Source organism: Porites lutea, chromosome 11 (genome assembly GCF_958299795.1).
Source record: "Porites lutea chromosome 11, jaPorLute2.1, whole genome shotgun sequence".
Lineage (NCBI taxonomy): Eukaryota > Metazoa > Cnidaria > Anthozoa > Scleractinia > Poritidae > Porites > Porites lutea.
This window is the reverse complement of record NC_133211.1, coordinates 25388342-25414128: the sequence shown is the minus strand read 5'-3', so window position 1 is coordinate 25414128 and position 25787 is coordinate 25388342. Positions and strand designations below refer to the sequence as shown.

Sequence of the window (25787 nt, the reverse complement as noted above, 5' to 3'; positions counted from 1 at the left end):
TCAAGTTGCGCGCGTGGCAGTGTGGAATCTCGCAGTCTGACGGGATTCCTCCCCCGCTGGTGGTGACCACATCACCAAGCCTTGCTGCATATCTTTGTCAAGGCAGTCGCGGATTCGTCCCATAACTTAGTTTGCCGCGATGGGACAATAGATTTAAGCAGTGAGGATAAGAGGAAATCGGTACCTAGCACACACGTTCGTTATTTCGGAGCAAGGAATTGGCAGGCACTGTAATCGTCAACTCAGTTGTTTTATTTGACACATCCAGTATTGTAACAAGGTATTACATGTAAACACCAGAAATATTTTAGAGCGGTAAAGCGCTGTTCTGTTATAATTTCATAATTGGGTAAATCTCAGTTAAGGTAATACCTCTGCTTTACATAAATAGTTATAAATATACAATTTCTTTCATAACGGATTTCAAATTATCTTTAATGCATCAAGTGTGTCCATTGGTTGGTCTCATGACAAATATTTCTCATGATGCGAAAACCTACAAGAGTAAGAAGTATGCCTTTCTCGCTTTTAGTAATTTATTGGTTCTTACGAATAATAATAAATCAAGAGAGGATAAAGGGGACAGAGAGGGCATCCTCCATACACACCTTATTCCACAGGTAATTCGTCTCGAGTTATTTTTAGAATCGGGATAAAGACCACAGATCCCAAGGGGAATCAGACAACAGCCAATCACATAGCGCGAATGTGTTCCGCGTGGATAACCAATGCTCAGAGCCATGCGTCCTTCACGAATTGACGCAGAACAAAATGGCGGAAGACGCGGAGAGCGATATTGCTATTCGTTTTGTCGACGATAACGACTTAAGAGAGATTTCTGCGAAAGCTGTGTCAACGAAACGGAAATTAAAAAAGAATCGCCCTTCGTCTCTTGTATAGAGCTAACAGTACAGCGGGGAAATCCTTAACACACTGAATATTCTCTCAGGATCATTTATAATTTACAGTTTGAAGACAGCAATTTCTGGTTTGATATTTATTCTTTTATTAGTCTTTTATTATTCAACAAAAATAACACTTGGCGTCCTACTTGCTTTATCGTACAAACGACCGGTTTCAATAGACCGGCGAAATTTCTCATTTTATAAAAGCACTGAGTTACGACAACTTCGAGTTAAACTGATTTCACGGGTTGTCAAAGAGTCTAGCGATTCCGTTTTCGCAAGTGAGCGCCGACTCATTTCGCTTCAATATTCTGAATATTCAGGAATGCTCTCGATCTCTTTACGCTTTCATTGCCTTTCGCCCGACATGTTTTGCACGGCGTTTAGTCATGCGAAACCTCCACGAAACATCCACGCAGCGCGCGAGGTAACTTCATCCCGATTCTAAAAATAACTCGAGGCCAATTACCTGTGGAATACGGTGTGTAATGGGGATGCCCTCTTTGTCCCCTTTATCCTCTCTTGTAATAAATTGATTAAGTTGAGTTGGAAACGACAGCAACGTGAGGTTTAAAACCAAAGGGGGATTCATTTGTAAACATAAGCATATCACGGGTGTCGCATTTGCCAGCTGGAAAAACAATAAAAAATTCTAATTGGCAAATACGACAGCTATACGCGCATGTTGCAAATGAATCCACCCCAAGTCATGGAGTTCTGCCGTGTAGTAATAATTTTTTACACCATATAACGACTCAACTTCAAACGTTTAGCAACTTAAGTGAAACCTTTAAGATAAAATTATGATTCACTATTTTTTAAAAAGGAACCAATGATGTTTAACTCTGTACATGCCCGCCCCACAGCTTTTTAGCGCAGCTGAAATTTTTGTACTGTGAAGAGAAGGAAATGCCAAGAAACCCTTCTCATGCGTGAATGCGTCAACTTATGAAATAAATAATTCAATGATTATTAAGATACTGATTAAGCAATAAATAAAAGATCAAAGATTTAGAGAGTGGATCAGAGTGGCGAGCTAATTATAATTTATCAACTGTAAAGAATCTTGTTAATATCGAAGGCTTCTGCGATCATGAGTCTTACGGGGGGCTTTCACCAATGTATTGGCTGATATCCCGGTCGACTGTCGTTCGACATTTCGGTCACTATATCGGTCGTGTGTGGGTCTATAAATTGGTCGACACCCCCTATAAGACACATGATCCGGCTTTTGATCGTAATGCTTTATAATCTTCTGCAAGTGGCGAAAAGTCCCACTGGAAAACTGGGACGTGCAATGAATGTTCAGAAGATAAGCGCCAGTGTTTCCATTACTTGAGTCAGCAGTACGTGTCTCTCTCATAAATCAACGAAGATGAACTCACTGTACTACTCATGGTTCTTGATCTTGATGATTTGTGACTTCCATCCTAAAAAGTGATATAGTCGACATACCTTAACAGTAAAGTAAAGAAACGGCACAACACCGCTTAAAAGAAGCTTCTAATATTTAGACTTGAATGCCTGCGTGTAAGATGCCTCGCTATGAAAGGTGTTTTTAACAGATGCACGAGTTACAGTGGAACCTTTATTCAGGGGACAGCCTAGGGACCAAGGCAAGAGTCTCCCATGAATGTATATTGGGCCGGGATTTGTTAATAAGTAATCAACAAAAAAAATGTATGTTTTATTCAGCCTCATAATCCCCTGCAGTCATTATTTCATGCAGCTATACTGAAAATGTGCAATAAATCATAGTTAACTTATCTTTGCGATACTGTGTGTTGAATTCCCAGAAGTGCAGTACGTCGATTTATGTGAGATAAGTAGTGTACAATTAAATCAACCCTATTTCAGTGTGGTCAGTCAAGTTTGAGAGCTACGGTGTCCCCTGTTTTGGGACCCTTTCCCCTGAATAGAGGTGTCCCTTCAACAGAGGTAACAAATACAAAGATTATGTGAAAATTTTTCCGGGATTGAGTTTTGTATCAGTTGAATGAAGGTGTCCCAAAGGAGAGGTTCCGCTGTATTCCTTTCTCGGGGTGAGCCGAGACACCAGTGGCTGTTTCGGTCAGCAAGAGGGGGTCAGGACAGCCTATGAGCTATTCAGTTTTTTCACAGAATCTTGCGGTAAAATATTGCGGATGAGTGTTTCGAAGTAAACATGAATTTAAAAGCATTCCGATGGCAAGTCACAGACCTTTGAACTATACTAGAAAAGGACGACAGGTTAGCTTTGAGGAGCAGCAAGAAAATAGTTGCTTTCAGACACCAGTCATAAAAAGCCGTATTCAGTTCACTTCGGCAAATAACTGTCAACCTCAAGAAGCCCAAGGTACCCCTGGTTGATTTTTTTTTGACGAGATGGTAGTGCCCAGTTTCACAATCCGAGCATAGCGAGAACATATAATTAGCTGAATTCTTTGATTTTTATTTTTAGAGAGAAGGGCTGGCATTAAGTCTATACTACGCATTGTGCACGTGATTGAGGCATGCGATACCATAGCAACGGAGTGCAAGTGCAAGTGCCTATTGTCACCGAGTCTCTTTGCTCTGCAAACTTACAGTGTTTAAGTACTGTTTCATCGCTTCTCTACCCGTTTTTTGGACATCCTGGGAACTGAAAAATGAAGAGTCGAAATCAAGAGATAAACAGCTCTCAGACGAGCATAATCCAGGCCATATAATTGTTTTTCCACACTTCAGCTCTCATTGCGACACAAAATAGGCGGAAACCTCTCTAAGTCGGGTCAGTGTTCATGTCTCGAATCCACAGGGGGAATTAGTGTATATGAATTGAAGGGGGTTCCCAGCCAGGGGACGGAAAAATAAGATACCCTGGGGCAAAGGTAAGAGGTTTCCCTGTGGCTACGGCTATGACGCGACATGCTGTGGTCAGAATAACAATCTGTCTAATCACCTCTGATTGGTCCTGTAGTTTCCGTATCGTTTGTTCATTAATATAATTTTCTGCCTCCAGCTCTTTCACTCTCCTTCTACATTCATCCAGTTCTTTCTCCTGCAACGGAATGGACGCGGCATTATCAACATTGCAAGATGATGAGGCTGCCATTTCTTTAACCTCACTATTTAGTATTAAAAGCCGCAGCGATATCATATAGGAGTCAAACGAAAATTAGAACAGTGGATCGCTACCACAAAGGGCCGCTGAGGGAACAGTTTCCTCTTCTAATAATGCCAACAATGTTTTGAATGGAAACCCACCAACCATGAGCGAGGTTCGTGATACACTAATCACCAACAACCGCGGTGGTGCACATAGTGGTACTCAGTAAATCAACATTATCGCCATATGAAGACCTACAGTACGGGTCGCGGTCGAAACGATCTAAGTGATGATCGTGAGACAAACAACAAACAAAACCCTTTATACACATTACGCACGATGAACAATAAATTTCATGACAAAAATCGATATTCTCCCCGATCCCCTGCCTAAGTTAACTCTGGGTGCGTTTTCACTCATACCAAAAAGTCAAAGACTAAATAAGAAAGAAAGACCCCGATTTCATTACCAAAATTGTTTGACGCGCCATGCCTGCGAACGCAGACGTACAGTTCCAGTTTTCGCTTCTCTCTGCCCAAAAAATGAGTCGACAAACCATTCGCCTGCTGTAACTTCATGTTTATAGCCAGTAAATTTAACCAATTTGCTTTAAAAATAAACCATATGACAGGACACAAAATATTGCAATTTTTTATATTCCAATTGAAATATTGCTGCCAGCATGACACGAGTATTGTTTTCACTTACCGCTATTGTTAAACAATCTCTGAGATGAGAGATTCTCTCGTCTTTTTGTTTTGATTCTTCTTCCATATTTTTGAGCATCGTGTTGTTGTTTTTTACTTCTTTTGCCTAAAGAGGGATAGAAAACATACAAAGGAATTTACGCTTTTTATTTCAAAAAGTGACCAACGGCTATTACGTTATTGTGAGGCAAAGCAGAGGAAATAACTTAAAAGTACTCACTTTAATATGCGTTATTTTGAAAGCTTGAGACCAAGATGGTTGGATCTGGCATGGTTCTTTTTTTATGTTTTTGCCTTTTTTGGACCGAGACGAAGTCGAGGTCATTAAAAGCTCAAAAAACCGAGCAAGGCAAATATCTAGTTATTTGGACTGGCAAGCTTGGACAATAAAGGATTCATAGATGAATACATGGCCAAGAGAATTTTTTCTCGCGGGACAAAATCGGGCGGTCAGAATAGCACCATCTTATCCGGTTGCGGAGTCAGTCATATAATTTAATTTTACGGTCAATTACTGAAAGCGATGGATACAGGGGGCTTTTTATACTTCGCCCTGTGACTCGTCTGTGAGAGAGTGACTCGGCTCGTTCTGAATTGTTACTTTTGACCCCTCCAGTTGCACTGTAAAAAAGGATCAGGAGGGACCTAATTTGAAGCTAATAAAGGTCCCCTATTCAACACTAAGAAAGCACCTTTAAGCATTTAAAACTGTCATACCGAGCTAGATACTTACTAATTTCTCGTCAAAAACCTTCTTAAGAAAGGTTAGGGCCTCTGTACATGTATTTCTAAACATCTTCGCTATAAGCTCGTCGCTGTTGCTGCTAACCTCAGAATCGCTTTTGCAAGCAGTTTGCGTTGACTGTATTACTGTGTCGTTAGACACCCGTCTTCCTCTACGTAACTTCTGGGGGATAGGCTCCAGGAACACCGAACGTCCTGACCGCTGGGAAATTGGCTCTAGCGTCAGCGATTTTCGTTTACAATGTCCATTTGGAAGAAAGTTAATCATTGAATCTGAGTTACGTTTCTTGTTGTGTGTCAAACTTTGTAATGAATCTCTTTTCAGTATGCTAGGACTGCTCGCGGCATCAATGATATCTGGGCTGTAGTTTTCTCTCTCTTTGTCATTGTCTTCCATGTCCACGAGACGAGGATCTTGTGAACTATTTTGTCGTTCCAGGCGTTTTTTACCATACTCGGCAAGGACTGCCTAGAATGAGACATGATTTAATAGTCGCTAATAGTGATAATTTTTACTTATAAAGGAGTTCTTGATATTGGGTAGAAACAAATCCCAGCCCAGATGAGGTTGGGGTAAACTGCAGTCACGGTCCAGGGGCTTTTTACAATTGGAGAAAACGTTTCCTTTACAGCTGCTAGAAATACTTACGGTATTAAACGTTTAGAGCACAAGATCGTTTTTATGGTCTCTTGCGCACATGACTTGAACATGTGTTCTAGCTGTTTTTTGTCTCAAATCGCTATATTTAAATTCGAAAGCAGGGAAGAATAGAAGAACTGAAAAAGGGTCATAAACCCAAAACGTTTGTTTTTTTTTTTGAAAACATTTGACACTTTTTGATATTACTTTACCGAGTATCACCTTATCAGCTATTGAAGAGTACATAAGCCCATCAATGACGTGATCCGCGCACAATCAATAAGCGTTTTTGGAGGGGGTTGGGTTATGCTTATACGCAAGCCGACTGATAGCAAGTAGTATAGAGGACACCGAATTTTCCCTCGACAACAAGCATCAAGAGATGAACAAATGCTTCTCTTGCTTTTTTCAATCAACCAATCGAAAACTAATCAAGACATTCATCGACCTAGAAATAACTTGAAAACCTGCCAAACCCGTTAAACCTCCTAAAATAGAACATTGCGGTATCTTATTGAGATTCCCCCGCACTTTCCAGCAAGTTAATGAGACTCCTGCCCAATAAAGGTTAATTCAAACTGCCCTATACTTCTATATTACCTTCAAACAAATTTGGTTGATATCATTTAACTCTGCCTGGAAGCAATTCATATGTAAAAGTGGTAAAAGAAACTAATTTTAGTTTTTTTGCTTCTAATTCGGCATAATCTCCATGATACTGATCGGATAAACTAAAACAACACTGGAACTCAGACGTCTGTCGATATTTCTTTGGGCGAGGTTTGTGATACACCAGTCACTAACAACCATGGTGGTATAAATGGTTCCTTTCAGTAAATCGACACTATCGCCTGATGAAACTTACAGTACGCGGTCGAAACGTCGCGATCAATATCTATGTGACAATCGTGACACAAATGATTAACGAAACCCTTTATATTTTAATCTCTTGTTACCTGAGCCTCAGGGTAGTCTCTGATAGCAGACAAGACATCCTCTTTTGAAAGAACAAAGCACTCCACGTATCCTATTGTCCTCACATCAGCTGTTCGTCTAAAAATAACGCAGAATGTTCTTAAACCCACAAATTTAAACGAAGACTGGAGTCAAAATAGGTTTCCCATTCGGTTCCTTGGTAGCCGGCGAGACACGCTTTTTCTACTAGGATCTACTAGGTATCTGCAGATGTACCTGTGTCACGTTGTTTTCAAAAGCCGAATGTGTTTTCAAGAACAAGATTGGCTTTTCCAGCGGAAACGGACTTCCCCCTCGCATGTTTACGCATCCGCATAAGAGAACAAAAACTTATTTTCCATGCTCGCAAGCTATCAGAAACACCAGAAATACAATTTCAGGTTTGTTAATTTTTTTTTGTCGACTAGTCCGTGGTATCCTAATGGTTTTGACATCACTAAAGAAATTGTATTGGGCGGTAATATGGACAGAAGCATCCTTTTTCAGGAATACCTTGAACGATGGAAAGAGGGTCTTACACCGTCTCACTTTAATAAGTGAAAATCTACGTTTCCTCACTGGGAAATCAGTTTCTGTTGTAAGCTAGGTTAAAAGTTCTTTCTTTTATTTATAACCCTTTAAGTCCCAATATTTATCAACATCAATTTTCTCCTAACAATATCCATATGTTGCCAAGAGAAATTGTTATGAGAATTAATAAAATGATCACTAAAGAGAAAATGCTTTGATCTGTTATCAAATTCTCTCAACTAATTCTTTAAGGAAATGTATGAAGATCAGTTTAGAGAATTTGTATGTGGATATCGGGGCTTTAAGGGTTAATCTCACCTGTTTTGACCTTCACTCAAACTGAGTATTCCAATCTCCCCAAAGAAATCTCCTCCACATAACACTTTAAGTACCTGACCTTGATCCCTGTAATGAAATGCTTGTCATAAACAATTGAAATCAAGAATAATCTATAAATTTAAAAGAAAATGAATCACCTTCGATCCCTTATATATTTTCAATGAAGCTAAAAATAATCGAATGAAGTCGTCCTACCCTATAACCTCGATCTTTCCATCTATTATGACATACATCTCTCGTGCAACCTCGCCCTTTCTGCAAACGAGGTCACCTGGAGTGAAAATTCGTAATTTCATTTTCAGAACGAGATCGTGTAAAAATTCAGGTTGGCATTTCTGCAGGAAGGTCACCTGGTGAGAAAAACAAAAAGACAAAAATCAAATTGCTCAAGGACTCAAACCCACACTGAATTAACGATTAATTCCCTAGTGTTAAGCAGAGTAGAATAAATAACTTTCTGAGAATTGTTATTCTAGCTCGCGTTTTAATTGCTAAGTATTGTCCTCTAAAAAGGACCTCTAAAAAGGTCACAATTTTGAATACTCATGCGCGAAAGGTTTTTTAGGTTGGTACGTGAAATTCCCAAACTACCAAACCCTAACCCCAAATTTTTCCCAGTGAGACGTTAGTGTGAACGTTGGGTTAGGTGTTCTGATTCCATGAAAATTATGTACTCGATCAAGGATCATTCTCCTTTTAATCAACCGTTCAGAGTATAGTTTAGCATGTGAAAAAACTAATATTCAAAGGAAAGAAAACTCTGCCTAATGACCCGACGAAAAACAAAGTGAAAATGCACTTTTTTTAAAACCATTCTTGACAAGATGAATTTCATACCCTGAGTAACTGAACATCATACACCTACTTTTTACCTTTCTAAGTGTCTCAAGATTCACATGTAAAGCGATTTCAGTTTTCAGTTTATTTGGAAGCAAAGTAAGAGAGTTCAAGTCCCCTCCGCCAGTACTCATCCGACCTCTGAAAAGAAAGTCAAATCAAAACTAGACCTGTGGATCATGGCAATTTTTTTAATATTCGCGTCCTATCGAATACTTCGGACACAATTCGGGTCACAAAAACTAACATAAAGCTTGCAGGAATTAATACAATTATTATTAAGTCATTACAAACGGACACGGAGTATTACTCGCCGTCAAACCGCAGTTTCATTCCATTGTTCATTCATATGATCAAACATGAGTAGAAGTCTAAGGGGTTTACTTATCCATTACGACATGTACATTCAATGGCTAAATAACCTGCATCACATCAGAAAACAAGACTTGCCCACTATTATGACTTGCAACATTATCTGCTGTATTTCTTGTTTAATGTTTGCACAATTCATTGCCCTGAGGGTATTAGATTGCTACAAATACTACGTACTTTCAAGACAAATTTATAGTAAGCCTTTTTATTAAAATTTTTTGTTCGATCAGAGTCCATGAAAAACGTTAATACTCCCATTTGCGACGACTTTCTCAAGTAATCGAATTTGTTAGGTGATCTTAGACACGTCACTTGACTTCAGTGTTTTATCACGTGACATTTTTCTTGAAATTATAGTTATCATTACATTTAGAGTAAGTCGAGTAACTGATGTGATCCAAGCTGCAGGCTATGTAATTCTCTTGGCTACATCGACTGGCCAGGGATGAAAACTCTCCAAAGCGAAATCCTTTACAAGACACTTTAGGGCAAAAGAGGTGGGGAGGGGGGGGGGGGAGGAGGGGATTTAGATAGGCTTGGTTGTCGCCTGATCATGAAATGAAATGTCACGTGTTAGTTGTTACCTTGCCCAGGAATAGTCATACCACATAACCACCCGCCGCTGTAAATCCTTTGGAACATGATGTTTTTTCATGTACTGTTTGGTGTTTTCCTGCCGAAGACGAAAAAGAAACAAAATCATCACCAGCAAGTTTAAGCGCTGTGTTATCGAAATCAGGCTTTATTAAAAGTCCAAAATTCATCAATATTCATTAGAATTAATTCATTTGGCTTTATTTGTCCACTAACATTGCATCATCATTTTAAGCAAAATTTCAAATTCTTAAAAGCTTCTGCACCTATAAACAACACATTTTCACAAACTGTGCAGGGTCAATAAAAGCAGCGAAAATGCATATGAGAACCTAAACCGGCTTGAGTCGCGCTTGTTCAATGTTTGTAAGAAAGGGTTAGCCCCGGCCTTCTGAAAAAGGACGACGGTGCTTTTAAAGATTTGAAACCTCATCATCATCATCATCAAACCGCAATTTCTGACCAAAATTAAAAATGCCAAAGTAAATAAAAAATGCCTTGAGAAGATGAGAAAAACAACAACGACAACAAAATGCAAATAGCAGCAAGAGGAGAAGTGGAAACAAACCCTTTGTTTTTCGAAATCCATCCTGACTGCATTTCTGTTGACGATGATACTTCCTGCGTTTCCTAAAATACGGCAGGAAAAAAATAATTGTTTTTCTGGTCCATGAGTAAGCTGATCGCAATGACTGGGGAAAATGCATGTTTCACTTGAATTTCGCATATCTAAAACCCTATATTTTCGTACCTCACTCTCAGGTCAATTAAACAATGAATTATAAAAGACAAAACATTTCCCATATGATACTTACCAACAATGGTAGCAAACATAAACACACCAGTCAAATAACAAGCAATGGTGTAAACGTATCTGGGAAATAAGAAAGGAAATTATAATAATTACTTGCATTTTGAGGTTTATACTGAACCGTATGTGCAGCAGGGTCTTGTTTCAGTGGCACAAATCTAGTTATACACACCATGACCAACTCCTAAAGACTCCCTTAGCCCTTTAAGTACCAGTATTAGGGAAAACCTGAGTGTCCTTTTAAAACACCTGGAGCAGAGTACTAACTGTACTTAAAAACTTAGAGCTTAGACCAGGTAACCACAATTGGCGACAAAATTAGTTAAGACTCTTAGCCTTAAAGGGCCTTAGTGACCTTTTTCCGACTTCGAAGAAGGGAAAATAAAGCTTTCCCCTCCCCAGTCCCCTGAAAGGAATGTTTTGCCACTGTTCGAGCTACCTGTAAGAAACAACAAAAACCTCAACTTTGAATGGAGGGTAAAGAGAAGGGCTGGAGATCGCTTTTTTCTTCGAGTGTGAGGATAGTGTCCCAAACATTTTGTCGCCAATTGTAGGTACCTGTCAAAGACTAATGGCAGACTGCTTGAAGGGATTTTAAAATGTGTCGAAGGACGCTAGCTCCTGCTTTATTTTTTCTGCTGAGAATATTAACTTTGGCCTTGTCTCCTGGCCTCGTCTAACTTGCCGTTTGCTTCTGGCACTAGGGGTAGGACCAGGCCTCAAAGTAGATATATTGTAGACGATAAAGATACACTAAAAGCCCTTTATTCCAGCGTTTTGTTTACAGCAAGATAGACAGTTTTTGATCAGACAGTTTTTGCTGTAAAACATTTCTTTACGCTTAGCTTGCAATTGAGCAAATCAAACAGAAACGATTTAAAAGACTTAAAGTCCGTGCTTTATTTTATTTTTTTTAATTAATTTTTTATTTATTTACAAAAAAATAATAATTACAAATACGTGTTCTTTTAACTATTCAAAACCATTTTCTTCTTTCACAGCGGGCTGAAAATAATATATATAGAAAAAAAAAATAAATTTTTAAAGTAAAGAAACTAAATTAAAAGGAAAAAGACGCAAACCTAATGAGTGAAACAGTACAGCAGTAAAGTGTAGCTTAAAGAAATAAGTATTAAGGTCCGTACTTTATACAAACCGTGACAAACACCTGCTTCGCTAATGGGTACATTTACAACTCATTCAAAATTTGCTCCGTTCAAAATTTGAATAAAATACAAGTTAAAAGAAAATGATTGACGTGGCTCTTCGAAAATCTGACAAGGGCTGAAATTAATATTAAGCAAACGTCAAAGAGGTTCTTAGAGGTTGGAGTACGGGGAAGTGAAAATCGCCCAAATTGAAGCATTCTACTCACGAGAAAACCTTTTTAACACAAGCAGGATAGCTTGAATGCGAAAGACTTCTAAGCCGAAAAATAAAATGGCTTCTCACTACTAAGGCTGAAAATACGGCTTTTATTTTTATTGCATCGAAAAATATCTGACATTTAATTTAACCGTAAACAATAAACTGAGGAAACCAATTATGCATTTGATTTTCGATTTTGCCTCCTTGATAGTACTTTCGCTGTTACTGTTTTTCAAATTCACAAACGCCACCATTTTAAGCTTTTAGTCTCGTGCTTTAGAAAAGACTCGATCACCTTGCCGTATGTATTCGACAGCTGATTCGAGAATTTCGGGGGGTTTGTAATAATAAACGAGGCAAATTTCATACTTTCGAAAGCTTTTTATGTATAAACTAAGCGTTTACGGGTCCTGACAGCTAAAAGCTATTCATCGGAGAAAGCCTTTTCAAGTAAAAACTCGTTAAATGTTATTGGCATAAAACGTATAATGACGCAGCAAGAATTCATTTCCATCGGTTTAAATTTTACGGAAGCGCTTTTAGTCCCTTAGGCAAAAACAAGTCAAATTAAGGACACGGGTAAAACTCGCTTAATAAAGTTCATTTCCGACTCACTTGATCGAAAATTGAAAGCTAAAAAAAGGATAGATCGCAATTCGAATTTTTTTTCTTTCCTTTTTCTTTTCTTTTTACAATCAGTAGTTTTAAATACAATAATATTCAGTGGTAGAGCTAATAGCTTTTGAAATATTCAAGTTCAATTAAAAAGAAAAACATATCAAATTTTTTTTTATTTTTCGCAGTCGACTTTATATCATTTACTCTGATTTTTTTATTATTCGAGTTACTAGCAGAGCACAGTACATGTAAAATGTAAAAAATCCTCGTCGGTTTTTCTATTTTTATCGCAGATTCTCTGCGCTGATGTGCTAATCGAGAATACTAAAATTATGCAAAGTACTATTAACAATCTTAAGCTCTTCTGACAGAAAAAAAGTAAATATATATATATATATATTATGATCTGACTGAATACAATATATTTAACTTTTCCAACAAAGCGCGTTTTCAAACCAATGCTCAATTGGGCGCTTATTTTTAAGAAAACGAAGGAGTTTTATCCTTTTGTAGATTCTCATTTTCACCTTGTTCACCTACTAGGTTCAACAAATAAACAAATCCGCTATTGAAACCTGCTACTTCATAACAGGCTATAAAACCCATCAGGCTGCATAAATTACAAGACAAAATATAAACAGACTTACTCTAGATTTGTAGCTGGCTTAGGTAGGTCCCCTATAGCTGTAAGGGTCAGTGTTGACCAGTAAAATGATTGTAGATATTGCTGATATAGTGACCCGTTGCCTTCATAGACCCAAGCATTGGAGCCAAATCCCTCAAATCGTGATACCATGATGTAGAATCCAGCGTTCCAGTGTATCAAAAGAAACATTAAATGCATGAGAAAAAAGACACGTAAAAAAGTCGGATAGTTAGCAAGTGACTCCATTACGGATTTAATCCGAAAGCTCTTATATGCTTTGATAATTCGGTTGATTCTTAGGTGGGGAAGCGGTCCGAAGGCCGCATATAAAATATCTGTAGGAAGTAACGATGCGACATCAGCGAAAAATTCAGCAGAGCGAATATACCGCATACATACTAGTTTTGGATCTGTTACAAGAATTCCTTCCTCCAGATAGCCTGTTCTAGCAGAAATAGCGATATCTAAGGCGTAAATTGCATCGCAGAAGTAATCCAGTAGAAACCACGCTATCTTGAGCCAGCCAGTCTGGGCTTCAGGGAAAGCTATCCTCACTATCAAAGCCCACAAATTATAGCGAATAGCAAAAACAAGAACGTAAAACCAAACACAAATGTGTATACCATCGGGATCAAAAACAATTCTCTTGTCTTTCCAGAGCCCAGCATGGTCATATTCATAAATCGAGCCGCTTGTTAATTCGCTATCAAGTTCCTTGTCAATTTCAATTGTCGTAGAACCAGCATCGTTGTTATCGTCCGTTTTTGGTAGCACATTATCTGTAGAAGAACTTTTACTGGCTTTGGATTTCTTGCGATCCGGCGGACTTACTTTTCTATTATCCCTCGTGCTAAATTTCTGAAGAAAGGGGTCCACAGTGCTTGGCGACTTCCACGTTGAGCGCCGTCGAGAACGAGACGGTTTGACGGCGTTTTTCACCGTCACGGCGTTGCGAATTTGCTTGGACACAGCTCTCCACCTTCCCAATGATTCCACGCTTTCGGACTTTGAATTTCCTTCTTTGAATTTAATCTTTGGTTTAGCTTCTTTTTTAGTGCTATTACAACTATCCAACGCATGTTGGGATTTTCGGGGAACTTTAGACGCAATGTTCTCCTCATTTTCCGAGTCCTCCTTGTTTTCAAACCGCACTGCCCTTTCCATTTTTCGTCAGTTGAATTGTTCATTAACCGTAACACCACATCCTGCTTTTGTGTGGGTCAGTTATAAACACCGAGCTATCATAAACAAAATTTACGTCAACTCAAACACTCTCTATACCACACAATAAAGCGCTTGACAGATCACATTAGGCTTGTAAATCAATTAAGATTTCGAAAGTGTAGATTACTGAGGTATCGCGGTCGGAATTGCTGTTTTAATGCAAACAAACTGACCCCCCCCGACAACTGGATTAGATTTTCATTCAAGTTTACGTGAACTCATTGTGGACCATTGTTTGACTCTTTTTCAATTCACAACAGCGCACACAAAACCCTGCAAAATAAGTGTGAAATGAAATGGTTAATAACTATCTTAGTTCTGTTGACATTTACGCCTTAAATCGCCAATCAAAAGAAATACGTCCTAACTAATATTAGGTTTCATTGAGCCCACACTTGATTTGAGTTGAGATTGTCAGGTAAAATGAACCAGTATTTTTGAGGCCCTAACTCAAACTATAACCAAGCGATTTTGGTAAGTAAGTTAAAAAACATCCTGAAAAGCTGAAATAAATTAAAGGATAAACACTAATTCTACCAAGTGTTAGCCTTCTCACCTAGTAATGCTTTTCGGTCTCACTATACACCAAATCGCTTCAAAACTCACGAGGTTGCTATGGCTACACACTAAGAACTGAACGCACCTGTTAAATACATATCAGATCAGTTTTTTCCTTTCCATGAAAAAGTTTTTATTAACTCAAGTCAAACGGCTGACGACTATGCATGAGACAGGACTAAACTGCAAGTAAGACTGGAATTGCAAGCATCCACCAACCTTTCTATAACTTGTACCATGACTGCATGCGAAAAGGTCACGTCCTTATAACTGAGTATAGCTTGAAAATCTACTTCTGTACCGTGAGCAGTGTGAAAGAAAAACAGCTAACAAACACATACGAAGAAAACAAAATCCATTCAATTGTAACACTTTTTCAGGGCTTTTTCAGGAATTTCATGTGTTTTTCCCTTTTTCCGCTCAGACAGAGGTTCTGGTGGCTTAATTTGAGATGATGGTCTAGATCAAGCTCTCTAGCTTTATTTACACGTGTTTATTCGAAGTTCGCCGCAGCTGACAGTTTTGTAGCATTACTAGGACAGACTGGGTAACTCCTACCCTAAACCTTTCAGTACTGTCTTCACTTTTTGGTCATTCTCTGCGCAGCCTAATTTGAACAAATTCTAAGCTGGAGAACAGTATACATCTCAAACCTTCAGAGGAAAAGGTGCAATGATAAAAACGAAGTAACCTCATCCAATCTTGACTTTACAAGCTTTTTTGAGCCAAACATTAAGTTGTTCGCATTCAGTACACATTGGTTCTAAGGCCCGGATCAGACGCCGCTCCACTCATGTACAGAACCTAACTGATGAATTAAGTGATGCAAAAGAGTGGTGTCTGAATCAATTTGGTACGGCAGTTTTAGTTTGGTGCGCCAAAAGCGTTAAGTTCGACAGAGACTGTCGAACGTTTGTCGAACTTAACTTAGGCTCGACACACGGTACGCCGTCTTGAATCAAATGTCACGCCCGCAGTGTCGCTCCAAAGTCAAACTTAATGTTCAATTAGGTTCGGCACATGCGGAAAAGTACGGCGTCTGAACCAGGCCTAGTCGTTTCATTATGGTTATAAACTAAAATTATTATAATCTTGAAATTAATATATCTGAAACTGAGTTTTTCTAGCTCGGTTTTGTCAAATTCATCAACGTGGTTTATCGAGCCCGCTGTAGCTAACAGTTTTCTTCGTAAACAGGAAGTCTAAATGGAGTCAGATACAAATTTACTCTATTGACTTTTTCCGCCATTTTCTCAGCCATCAGCTTCGAATCAGCTTAATTTTTGAAGCGGTACTTATCAGCCTCGAAGCGTTCCATTGATGGCGGTCATATTTGCGCTGCGACTTGTAGAACGCCGCATTTCGCTTAGCGGAAGTTAAAAATTTGGCCTGTTCCAAGTTTTAGTTTATTCTACTCATAACCCAGCGCAAACTTCCAAGCAACGACCACTGTCATTGATTCCGACTAATCTCAGTTAATTTTGCACACCTTAAAATTCCACATCAATTACAGTTTTTTTTTAAAAGACGTTTTGCATACTAATTCCGCCAATATTTCAAACGTAATGACACAATGCAAACATATTGCAATTTGTGGTGAATATATCAGAAAAGAATGATTTGAAGAATGTATTTTACGCCTAAACATTAAAACTGATGAGAACATCGATCCTGATTACTTAACCTCTAAACTTAATCCAAACAGAGTCAGTTTCATCACGCCATGTTGAGAGAAAGTACGCGAAAAAATTCTAGAATTTGTACTTTGCTACCAATGCATATTGTATTATTTTTATATATACTCGGTAAACTACATGTCGGTTTTTCTCGAATTTTTTTAATATATTTATCATCTAAAAGTAATGAAAAGCGGTTCAAAATAATAAAAGTAATTTAGGTCTGACGCAAAAACCGCCGGCACTTACAGTTGGTCTTTGTTTCAAGTAAGCTCCAAAATAAAGAATTTCTATTAATTTAAATAGAAATACAGCAGAAAAGGGAACTGAACAATTAAGGCAAAACTAAATATTATCAACTGATACGTGTCATATATTGCTCGAATCATCGGAGAAACATTGACGCGTTTGTCATCAAAAATAAAAAGCTCAATACGAATGACTTTTGAAAGTTGTCAAAAGAGATTCTTTTTCCGCATAGAAATGCCGCCTTCCAATTAAGAATGTAGCAGTTTTTCGAATATATCAAAGTTGTGCCAAACAAAGAAAACTAAACGGCCGCTTGTACATGTACACAGTCACATCGGTGATCATACTTACAAAATCTGCAGCCTCACCTGAGGTATTTTTGTTCTCAACAAAGGTAAAATTAATTGGAATCACCCTTAACACGAGTTAACTAAAGTGACTCCACACTGTTTAGTATTTTTTAACGTCAAAGCGAGAATGAGACCCGTCCTTAGACACTGAAGATGTGTACACAGAAAGCCGTATTTTAAAATGATATTTATATTGCAAATCGTGTTATGACTCGAGCCGCACTATTTACAAGAATATCAAGATATTTTAATAATAATTATATAAGCACACATCGTTTAGAATTTTCTGTGTAAACCACGAAACCTCAAGGTTCTCTTTTTTTTTTCGGACACTTAAAATGAGAAGAACGATCAATATAATTCTCTAACAATTAATAAACACTGCGGGGCGACTTGGTGTAAAAATCTGCTAGTCTAACAGATGGTTTTTTGAACGTGCGTCCCGTCACTAAAACATATCAAATAGCCATAATCTACACCAATAAACGAAAAAGCAAATCCCCAAACAATCTTTTATGACGTGGCTGTTCCCATCAGAAACTTACGTCTGGACTGAAATTTCATCGATCAGTGTTTTGGCACTGAGATACTGAATACGTTATAAGAGAGAATTTCCCTCACTTTTAAATTTGCCATTTGTAATGGGGAGCCATCTTTTAATTAGCCTGGCACTTGAAAGCGTTTTGTTTATTTTTCTTTTAATAACCACGGCAAAGTGATCAAAAACACTTTCTTCTTTTGTTAAATGCATACTATGGTGATAATGAATATTAGACGAAAGACGGGAAATGACTGTTGATTCTGATGATAAGTTAACGGCCATTGCACGGCTACAGCGCGTGTTTCCGTGATTTTAATAGCAAGACCATTCAGGGTACAGGGTCCGAAAACAAAAAGAAAGAAAAAGACAGAACGGGAAAATGGTACACTCATCAAACGATTCGGCGTGGGCTGTTAACTTTTTTCAATCTTGTTTCCCTTTTGTCGACGAGAATTCCAGGCCAATCTGTACACGTACACTAATTTGTCCCCTGCAAAATTAGCCTCCCACGCAGACGTTCTTAGGGGTTCGTCACGCGTTCCTGCCCAACGAACGTTTGCTGAATCGAAAGATAAATTCCTTTCCCATGGTTCGCAAATATCAGCTGGAGATCACATGCAGATTATCGGAGATCCAATCGGCACTTAACACATTCGTACAAGCTCTGTAGAGAGAGATACGTGACCAAAGATTTTTGCTGCGGACGCGAATCTAGGAGATAAGCATTGGGTTTTTGTATATTTCTCTCTGTAAAGGTTGGATTAGATGTCGTTTGCTCGTAAAGTTGTTCTTTGGGTGATGCAACGGCGGGGTGCCCTTGTAAGACTGAACAAAAGGCAGAATTATTCTTCACACGTTATTGTTTTGTAGTAAAGCCGACTTCCGTTCAGCAAATTTAACCTCCGAGGTCAGCTCCGAGGTAATTTCTTTCAATGAGATTGTAAGGGTAACCACTAGTACGAACGCTTGTGAGTTAGCTGTGCAGTTTGTCCCAAAACTGTAAGGTCTTCACCATTCATGAGACCTTTCTGATCTCTTCTGGAGCTATAAAGTCAAGCACGAAATTTCTCAAGGTCCAAAGTGCACTTCCCAGATCTGGAAGTCTGCTGTGATTGGTCTACGTTTTTTTTCCGCTCAAGTCAGCAGACGTTCGTGGGGCAGGAACGCGTGACGAACCCTTAAGAACGTCTGCGTGGGAGGCTACTGCAAAATTCTTTGTTTGACACTGTGGTGCACAATAGATCTTTTTCACATGACGTCACGGCGGCCATATTTGTGTACAAAACAATGAATCGGCGGCCATGTTTGTGTACAAAAAAAATCCTGTGGGAATTGAACTCTTTTCACATGTTAAAACTTTCTTTTGTTCCATGCAATTTGCAAAGCTGCTAACCATGTCACTGAAAACGATCTATTCCAGCTTTATAAAAGTTTAACACGAAAGCTTTATCACGGTTTTGTTAAAAAAAGAACCATAAATAAAAATTATAAACAACGCCAATAAACGAACTATTTTGAAAGGAAGAAGACTCTTCGCCTTAACCTTAAAGCAATAAATTGCTATATAAGCTAGACGAAAATTCTCACCGAAGACATTTTGAAAAAAGTTATATCTTTGATGTTTATCCGTCTTAGTGAATATATTAATTTCGCAAGGCAAATTAAAGAAACGTCATCAACGGATTTAGCTACTATGTCTCTTCCAAGGTCGAATCACTTTGATACTGATACCGTATTAATTAAAACAACACATCAAACCGACTGCTTGTTAATTATCATTTTGGCCATTGTAAAGATAAGGCTAATTAGAATATCTTTTTTTAAAAAGTACAGGATCCTTTAATTTAGTTTTTTTTCTATTGCTCTGTTTAGCTTTCGCGTATTCTCGCAAGTAGGTTTTCGTGGAAAAAGCTAATTTGACAGTCGGTAAAATGTTAAAAAAATTACGGCATTTTGAAACTGAAGTAATAAAAGATATTTCAACACATAGAAGACCAGAGAAATTTGGATTAAAGTTGAATGCCCTAATTAGTAGTTGTGGGATTCTGCGGAACTGAATGATGCAGGAACAGATAGCCTTAGAAAGTAGCCGACATTATTTGGCGTTGCTACAACTGGTTTCCCCGCCAAATGAAGGAAACCAGTGGTGGCATCACGAAATGTTGGCTTTTTTCTCAGGCTAAGGAACAATGAGATCTGTGAAATTTGTATTGATTCTTTGAAATTTTTAAATCCTACCTTTGAAAATGATCTCGGAAAAATGAAGACAAGCATGGCATATTGACGAGGTCACCAAGTCGTGAGTAGAGTAGCTTGGAAAGCAATGAATATTTGGGATTTTTTATATGATAAGTCGTGCACACGGACACTCAGAGATTCACAAATCACATCTGAGAAACGACTCGAAGTAATCGTCTGAAGTTCACTCTAATATCTGATTTGCCCCATAATCCGTGCGCAAGTTTTTCCGCAAACGCCCATTTGTTTACTCCAACCTCGCTTCCAGTCGTCATGTGACGTCTTCGCCAAGCGTGTCGGGAGAATGCGGCTAAGACGCCTACCAAAAATAAAAATCCAAAGTGGCGTCGCAGCTTGACCTACCATTCTGTAAGGGAAAACAACGACCGCTTTTCGTTTCTACCACCTAAAACGGTCCACAAACGCCCATTCGTGTACATGCTTCATTTTAGGGTCGGAGCCTGCTGTACTTCCACCCCGACTCTTTTCACATAATTATACACAGGTTACACAACGTTTAAACGAATATTTATTTAACTGTAGAACGTTTTTACAAGTTTAAAAAAGTAATTTAGACTACGCTAAATATAAACTTACTATCAAATTCTGCGACAACCTTTAATATTTTTTCTTTTCTTTCCTTTTTTGTCTTTTAACCAGCTTGATTTGGATCACGCTGGACGAATTACAAAAATTGCAAATAAATATCAAGCAAACCCACTCAACTTGATAAATTCTGACCGTGATTTTAAAAGTTACAGTACCAGTCTAAATTTCCTGAATAAAAGAAATATTTTTACAGATCAAGTTCTGTTCATTTCGGTATCAAAGATAACGAAATGTTGATGTATTCCCCACACAAAAATGGTTAGTAAGAAAATTAGAGAGCTTTAGATTTGAAGACGAGAACGAGTACGAATACGAGATTTAACTTAAAGTTTTTGTGCGTGTTCTTAAAAAAAGACACCCCGGAAAGCTTCATACTACTTGTTTTCACCAAAAAAGTGAGTACGGTTATTTATACTGAAGGAGTTTAAGCCCTCTCCCGATGGCAGAATGGTAAAACTTACATTTGATAACTTGTTCCCACCACTACGACATTCTTGCTAAAACTCGTAGTAGAATGACGATGGCCATTACGCTTTCCCGCCAAAATGACGCTGGTTCACGCGTGAGCAATACTCAGTATTGAGAAAATCTCGTATTCGTAGTCGTCCTCGTCTCAGAATCTAAAGCTCTCTATTATTTCAGTTAATCATTACTAAAACCTTAAGATGGGGCTCAAGCATAGTGAGAATGGGTAATAATCGCAGATTTAGTGACTTACTAATTATTCTGTACTGCTTTTTGGCATTATTAAAATTGTCTAGTAGGATAATTCCCTAATCTCGCTCCCTTCCTCAATTTCAATTGGAACAGGTCTATAAAGAGGAGCCCCATCGAAATCTCTTTTGAAGACTAAACAAAAAGAAAAGACAAAAAAATATTTACCAAAAATTTGATTCCATTATGCCTGTTATGCGAGATTGAGATCACTAGAATTCATGCTTTCTACCAGAGGTATTGGCTACCGCACTTTTTAGTGCATTTTGGTCTTGCGTCCCCGCTAAAACGATCAGAAATGAACATTTTGAAAAAAAAATTGCATAAACAGGCTGGAAGGTTACACCTAATTGAGTGGAGTTACCATTGCTATAAATCTTAAACATTCTAGTCTCTGAGATCCTGAAATACTAGCTTGGTCCAGAAGTCAGCATTTCGAAGCATACGTCACAAACTCGGACTGGTTTATTTAACTCGTATTTTATGATAGGAACCTGTTTTGATGAGCACTTGGCACACAAAAGACGCCCACAGTGGCGGCTATAAAAAAGAACGAAATAAAGATGGTGTTAGATGTAAAATCAAACAACACAACGGAAAACCTACTTGCCAAAAAACCTTTGCACTATGCTATAGTCTACTCGCTTCGTTACTATAATGATACACTTTAAACCAAAAGGATGGCAAATGAAGTTATTCTTTTGCCTTCATGATAATTGGCCCTAAATTTCCCTATTTAATGTCCAAGTTCTTTTGAATTCTGCAGATGCAATCACGGCAAAGAGGGCTAACTAGTATTAGTAAAATCCAACTAGTGGTCTATTATCAATGCTGTGTTCTAATTGGTTTAGCTACTACTAGGCTATATGTTATAGCCCACTAGTAGCGACAAGCGCCGGCTTTGAAAAACAAAACAATGGCGGTTGAATCGCGTTTTGCTAGCTAAAGTTAGTTAGTGGGCTATTGACTCAGAGCCCATTCGGGCTCGAGGAATAATTGTTAATTATTGCTACATTCTGGCATTTTGCTGCTTTCCTACGTAGATGGAGAAAAGAGAAGTAAAAAGTAGCTTTGATTACGTCAGAAACAAACTTTTAGGGTCCCAAACTGATTGAAAGCCTCTAGGCACCTTTTATACGAGGTGAAGCCTTCATAAGGGAATAAACTCCTCTAACTATTCGCATATAAATTCCATTTAAATCCGACTTACCAATGATGTTTCCTGGTTTTCACGGAGAATTTGATGCCGCATTCATGACACACAGGTCCGTCAATCCAATGAGGTTCAGAATTGAGCATATCTAGGTTGAAAATATTCTGCACATTACGTAAAGAAACATGAGGGATCAATAATCCAGAGACGCGATTTAATCATAGTTAATTACGCGAAGTTGCTTTTATCAGTTACTTACGCACGATATAAAAATTATAAATTTAATGAAAAAAGTACACAGTGAAGTTATATTCTTACCAAGCAATGTGTAGAGAAGTTTCTTTGTCGGCACTTGAGCATTGAATATCGACACTCCATGTTTATTTATGGTGGCTAGGCTCCCTCCTGCTCTTAAAATCTCACGGCATAATCGTGCGGCGCCATTGGTGTATGCCAGGAAGAGAGCTACAAAAGGAAAAAGACACCATCGAACAATTGCTGTGCGTAGATGACATCAGTTGACCGAGCTATGTCAAGAAGCTTATTGAAATTCGGGCAGTGAGAACTGCCACCGAATTGAGTGGAACATAAAAATACGCGCTCAAGAGATTACAGAAGTATAAGGGACCGTTCATTTTTTATGGGGTAGGGGGGGCTGGTGGGATTTGGAAGAGTGTAATTTGAAAATTATATGACCCCCCCCCCCCCCCAATTTCCGATTTTTTTCGCATGGGCCCCCCCCCCTCATCAGAGTAATTTTTTGGAAGGCCCCCCCCCCCCCCCCCCCATGAATAAAAAAATACATAAGCTATTAAAAAAGTTACTGCATTAAAATTTCGTTTTGTTACATTTCACGTAATTTAGTGAAAGAAAGCTGAAAGCTAGAAAGCTGTTTTTAACAAATCCTCACTCGAAAGAATGAAAAGTCAATTTCAGCTCTTCTTGTTACTGTTGAGAAACTGAAAGGGCAGTTAAAAATTCTGAGTGATCATGACTCCACGCTCTTCCAGGCGAATGGCATTACCCTGAAGCCTGACAAGAAATTCCACCATGACTTCAATGTGCAGCACATCGCTAGGATTGAGGCAAAGCAGCTCAAGGTTTCAGGGGAATTAGAAAACCTCGAAAAAAAGAAGGAGACCTTTGACCTGGTCTTCAAGGGCTTAACAGGACACTATGTGTCAAAAAAAAGAAAATTAAAACAAAACCGTAGGAAATCAAAGGGCAGAAAATGCAAACGGTTTGAAAACAACGTCCTACGCGTGTATCATATCTGCGTTGCAAATCCCCTTGCAAAAGAGCTTCCCAATTGTCTTCTTTATCCTCCCTCCATGACAATTCCGGAAGCGTGCATAAACGTTGAAGATGTAGCAGCATTGTTGCTAACACGGGATGCTGCATGCAGCATTCATCGCTCACCTACTGCAATCAAGCTACTTCAGCAACGCGGCACAAAGCAGGCTTATTACCAACCTTAAGCCAGTAGTAAGAAACAGGATGTATTGCTTCCTGCATCCTGAAGATTATAGCTCAAACGTCGGAGACACGAACAAAGAGGAAGAAGAAAACGACGAAGAAGAGGAAGAAGAGGAAGACAACGAAGAAGAACAGGAGGAAGAAGAAGAGGAACACAGCGACGACGAGATCGAAGAGAACGTCGAAAATGAGGAAGGGGACACCTCGTAGTAGTTTCATGCCCCTCCCATTAAATTTCTCAGAGAAAAGCTCTGGTAACGAGGTCAGTTCCAATTCAGGACTCAAATTATTAGTTTTAATTATATGACCTTGACAACAACATTTTTATGAATGAAAAGAAAGTTGTTGCTATTCAAGACTGTTATTATGGTATGTTCACTGTCCTTATAAAATATAAAAGCTGTTGAGAAATTTTCTTGTTACCCTGGAACTGTTTTAGCATATTTGTTATAAATAAAAGAGCACAATTTTTCTTCGATTTGTAAACATCTCTTATCCTATTTTTAATCTAATTTTTTCGTCCGACCCCTCCTTTCCTTCATTTTTTTTCGGCTGGCCCCCCCTTTCAAGCCAATTTTTTTCGAGTGCCCCCCCCCCCCAAATCCCACCAGCCCCCCCTCTCTCATAAAAAATGAACGGTCCCTAAACAACATGGCAACTACAAAAGAAAGTTCGGATGGAAAACCTTGAAGAAGATTAAGACGGACTGTAACCGGGTTTTCTTTTTTTTTTTCAAAATTTGGTGGAGTGTTAGTCAGAGTTTTTCGTCTCTTTGTTGTTTGTAACGTTTGATATAAGGTTTGGGAGACATTTGTTTGATACAAGAGCCGTGATTTTGACATTTACAAATAATTTCTTCGCTGACGTTTAGCTTCATAGCGAACGAGGACGCGATTTACAAAATGGAGGAGATAGCCGCAACACATCTCGCTTAAAAGACCACTGACAGATGAGCTCGATACCAGACCCAAAAAGGACTGAACCGTTGTACAAAGCAAGTTCTGGTGCACCAAAACTGCGTGGGTTAGTGTATCTCTACTTTCTACACAACAATACATGTAAAGCAACTTTCACTTAAGATTGAACAAAGCCAAAGGTTGACTTATTCGTTTAGAGTTAACCTACCTATATTCTCGTCTGCATCCAAAGCGTTGATTGGATATTCAGGCATCGACTGGCGAAACAGATCAAATATGGCGACAGCATTGTCTTTGGCATATTGTGCAAGAATGTGCAGTGGATTCTGACCTCTAACATACGAGAAAAACGTATAATACGATATAGGAGTAAACCAACAATAATTGCTTTCGATCAATTATATTGCTGACAACAAATTCCCCGAAAGATTCAGTTACGAATCCACTCCTTAAATCTGTATTTTAGAATAAATAGTTCCCACTTAGCTATATTTGTTTCTTTTTTCGGTAAGTGTTATTAGTAAGAATTAGTAAGTATGAATAATTACACATATTCCCATACGGCAGATACTGATATACAGCCATACAGCCAGTATACAGTCGACTCTCAATAACTCGAACCTTCAACGGAAATCGAAAAAAGGTCTTCAAGTTATCGGGAGCTCGAAGAAAATAGCTTGAAGTCAGAAAAAAAAACCATTGTTTACCGTACAGTGAACATTTCAATCACATTTACTTGTAGAAATGTTAACTGAAAATTGAAAGAGACTTCTAGATTATAAATCAAAACGTAATGTAACAAACTATAGCCCAAATAGAGCATGCGTTTTACCGTTTAGAATTGTGACAAACAACATGAGGCTTCACTAGTAAACTCTAAAGCCTACAACACGTCCATGGGAAATTCAAAATTCAATGTTTCGGGCGCTAGTACACTGTTTTACCCTGA

General features: G+C 38.5%; 2 protein-coding genes across 3 annotated transcripts in view; both read right to left on the bottom strand.

Moving 5' to 3' along the window:
• Positions 1 to 231: 231 nt before the first annotated feature.
• Positions 232 to 15817, bottom strand: LOC140952018 (cyclic nucleotide-gated channel alpha-4-like). Of its 2 annotated transcripts, XM_073401417.1 has the most exons (13): positions 13135 to 15817; positions 10506 to 10564; positions 10259 to 10320; positions 9681 to 9769; positions 8760 to 8865; positions 8083 to 8237; positions 7867 to 7953; positions 7020 to 7116; positions 5413 to 5892; positions 4681 to 4785; positions 3826 to 3924; positions 3471 to 3525; positions 232 to 2335 (listed from the first exon to the last, which is right to left on the bottom strand). In XM_073401417.1, exons 1-12 carry the CDS (start codon positions 14295 to 14297, stop codon positions 3499 to 3501), a joined length of 2529 nt encoding a protein of 842 aa, XP_073257518.1. In that variant the 5' UTR covers positions 14298 to 15817; the 3' UTR covers positions 232 to 2335; positions 3471 to 3498. The 2 variants fall into 2 exon arrangements, with proteins under 2 accessions (XP_073257518.1, XP_073257517.1); XM_073401416.1 differs by lacking the exon at positions 3471 to 3525 and having other exon boundaries at positions 13135 to 15816.
• A 4663-nt stretch (positions 15818 to 20480) lies between these two features.
• LOC140951946 (rabankyrin-5-like) overlaps positions 20481 to 25787 on the bottom strand; it is a 29635-nt gene continuing 24328 nt past the window's right edge. The window contains exons 22-25 of the mRNA XM_073401329.1: positions 25047 to 25171; positions 22764 to 22910; positions 22503 to 22593; positions 20481 to 21832 (exon numbers count right to left, since the gene is read on the bottom strand). Coding sequence (XP_073257430.1) covers positions 21703 to 21832; positions 22503 to 22593; positions 22764 to 22910; positions 25047 to 25171 — 493 coding nt within the window. The 3' untranslated portion in view covers positions 20481 to 21702. The remainder of the gene's footprint in view (positions 21833 to 22502; positions 22594 to 22763; positions 22911 to 25046; positions 25172 to 25787) is intronic.

Bases quoted from the DNA above. Each gene is read 5' to 3' on its own strand.
- LOC140952018 (XM_073401416.1), bottom strand. From the start codon at position 14,297: ATGGAAAGGGCAGTGCGGTTTGAAAACAAGGAGGACTCGGAAAATGAG. The intron at 8,866-9,680 runs GTAACAACTAAC...CTTTCTTTTCAG, and splicing joins TATGACTATTCCTGGGCAAG to AGGTCGGATGAGTACTGGCG. The intron at 7,954-8,082 runs GTAGGACGACTT...ATTTCATTACAG, and splicing joins GGAAAGATCGAGGTTATAGG to GGATCAAGGTCAGGTACTTA.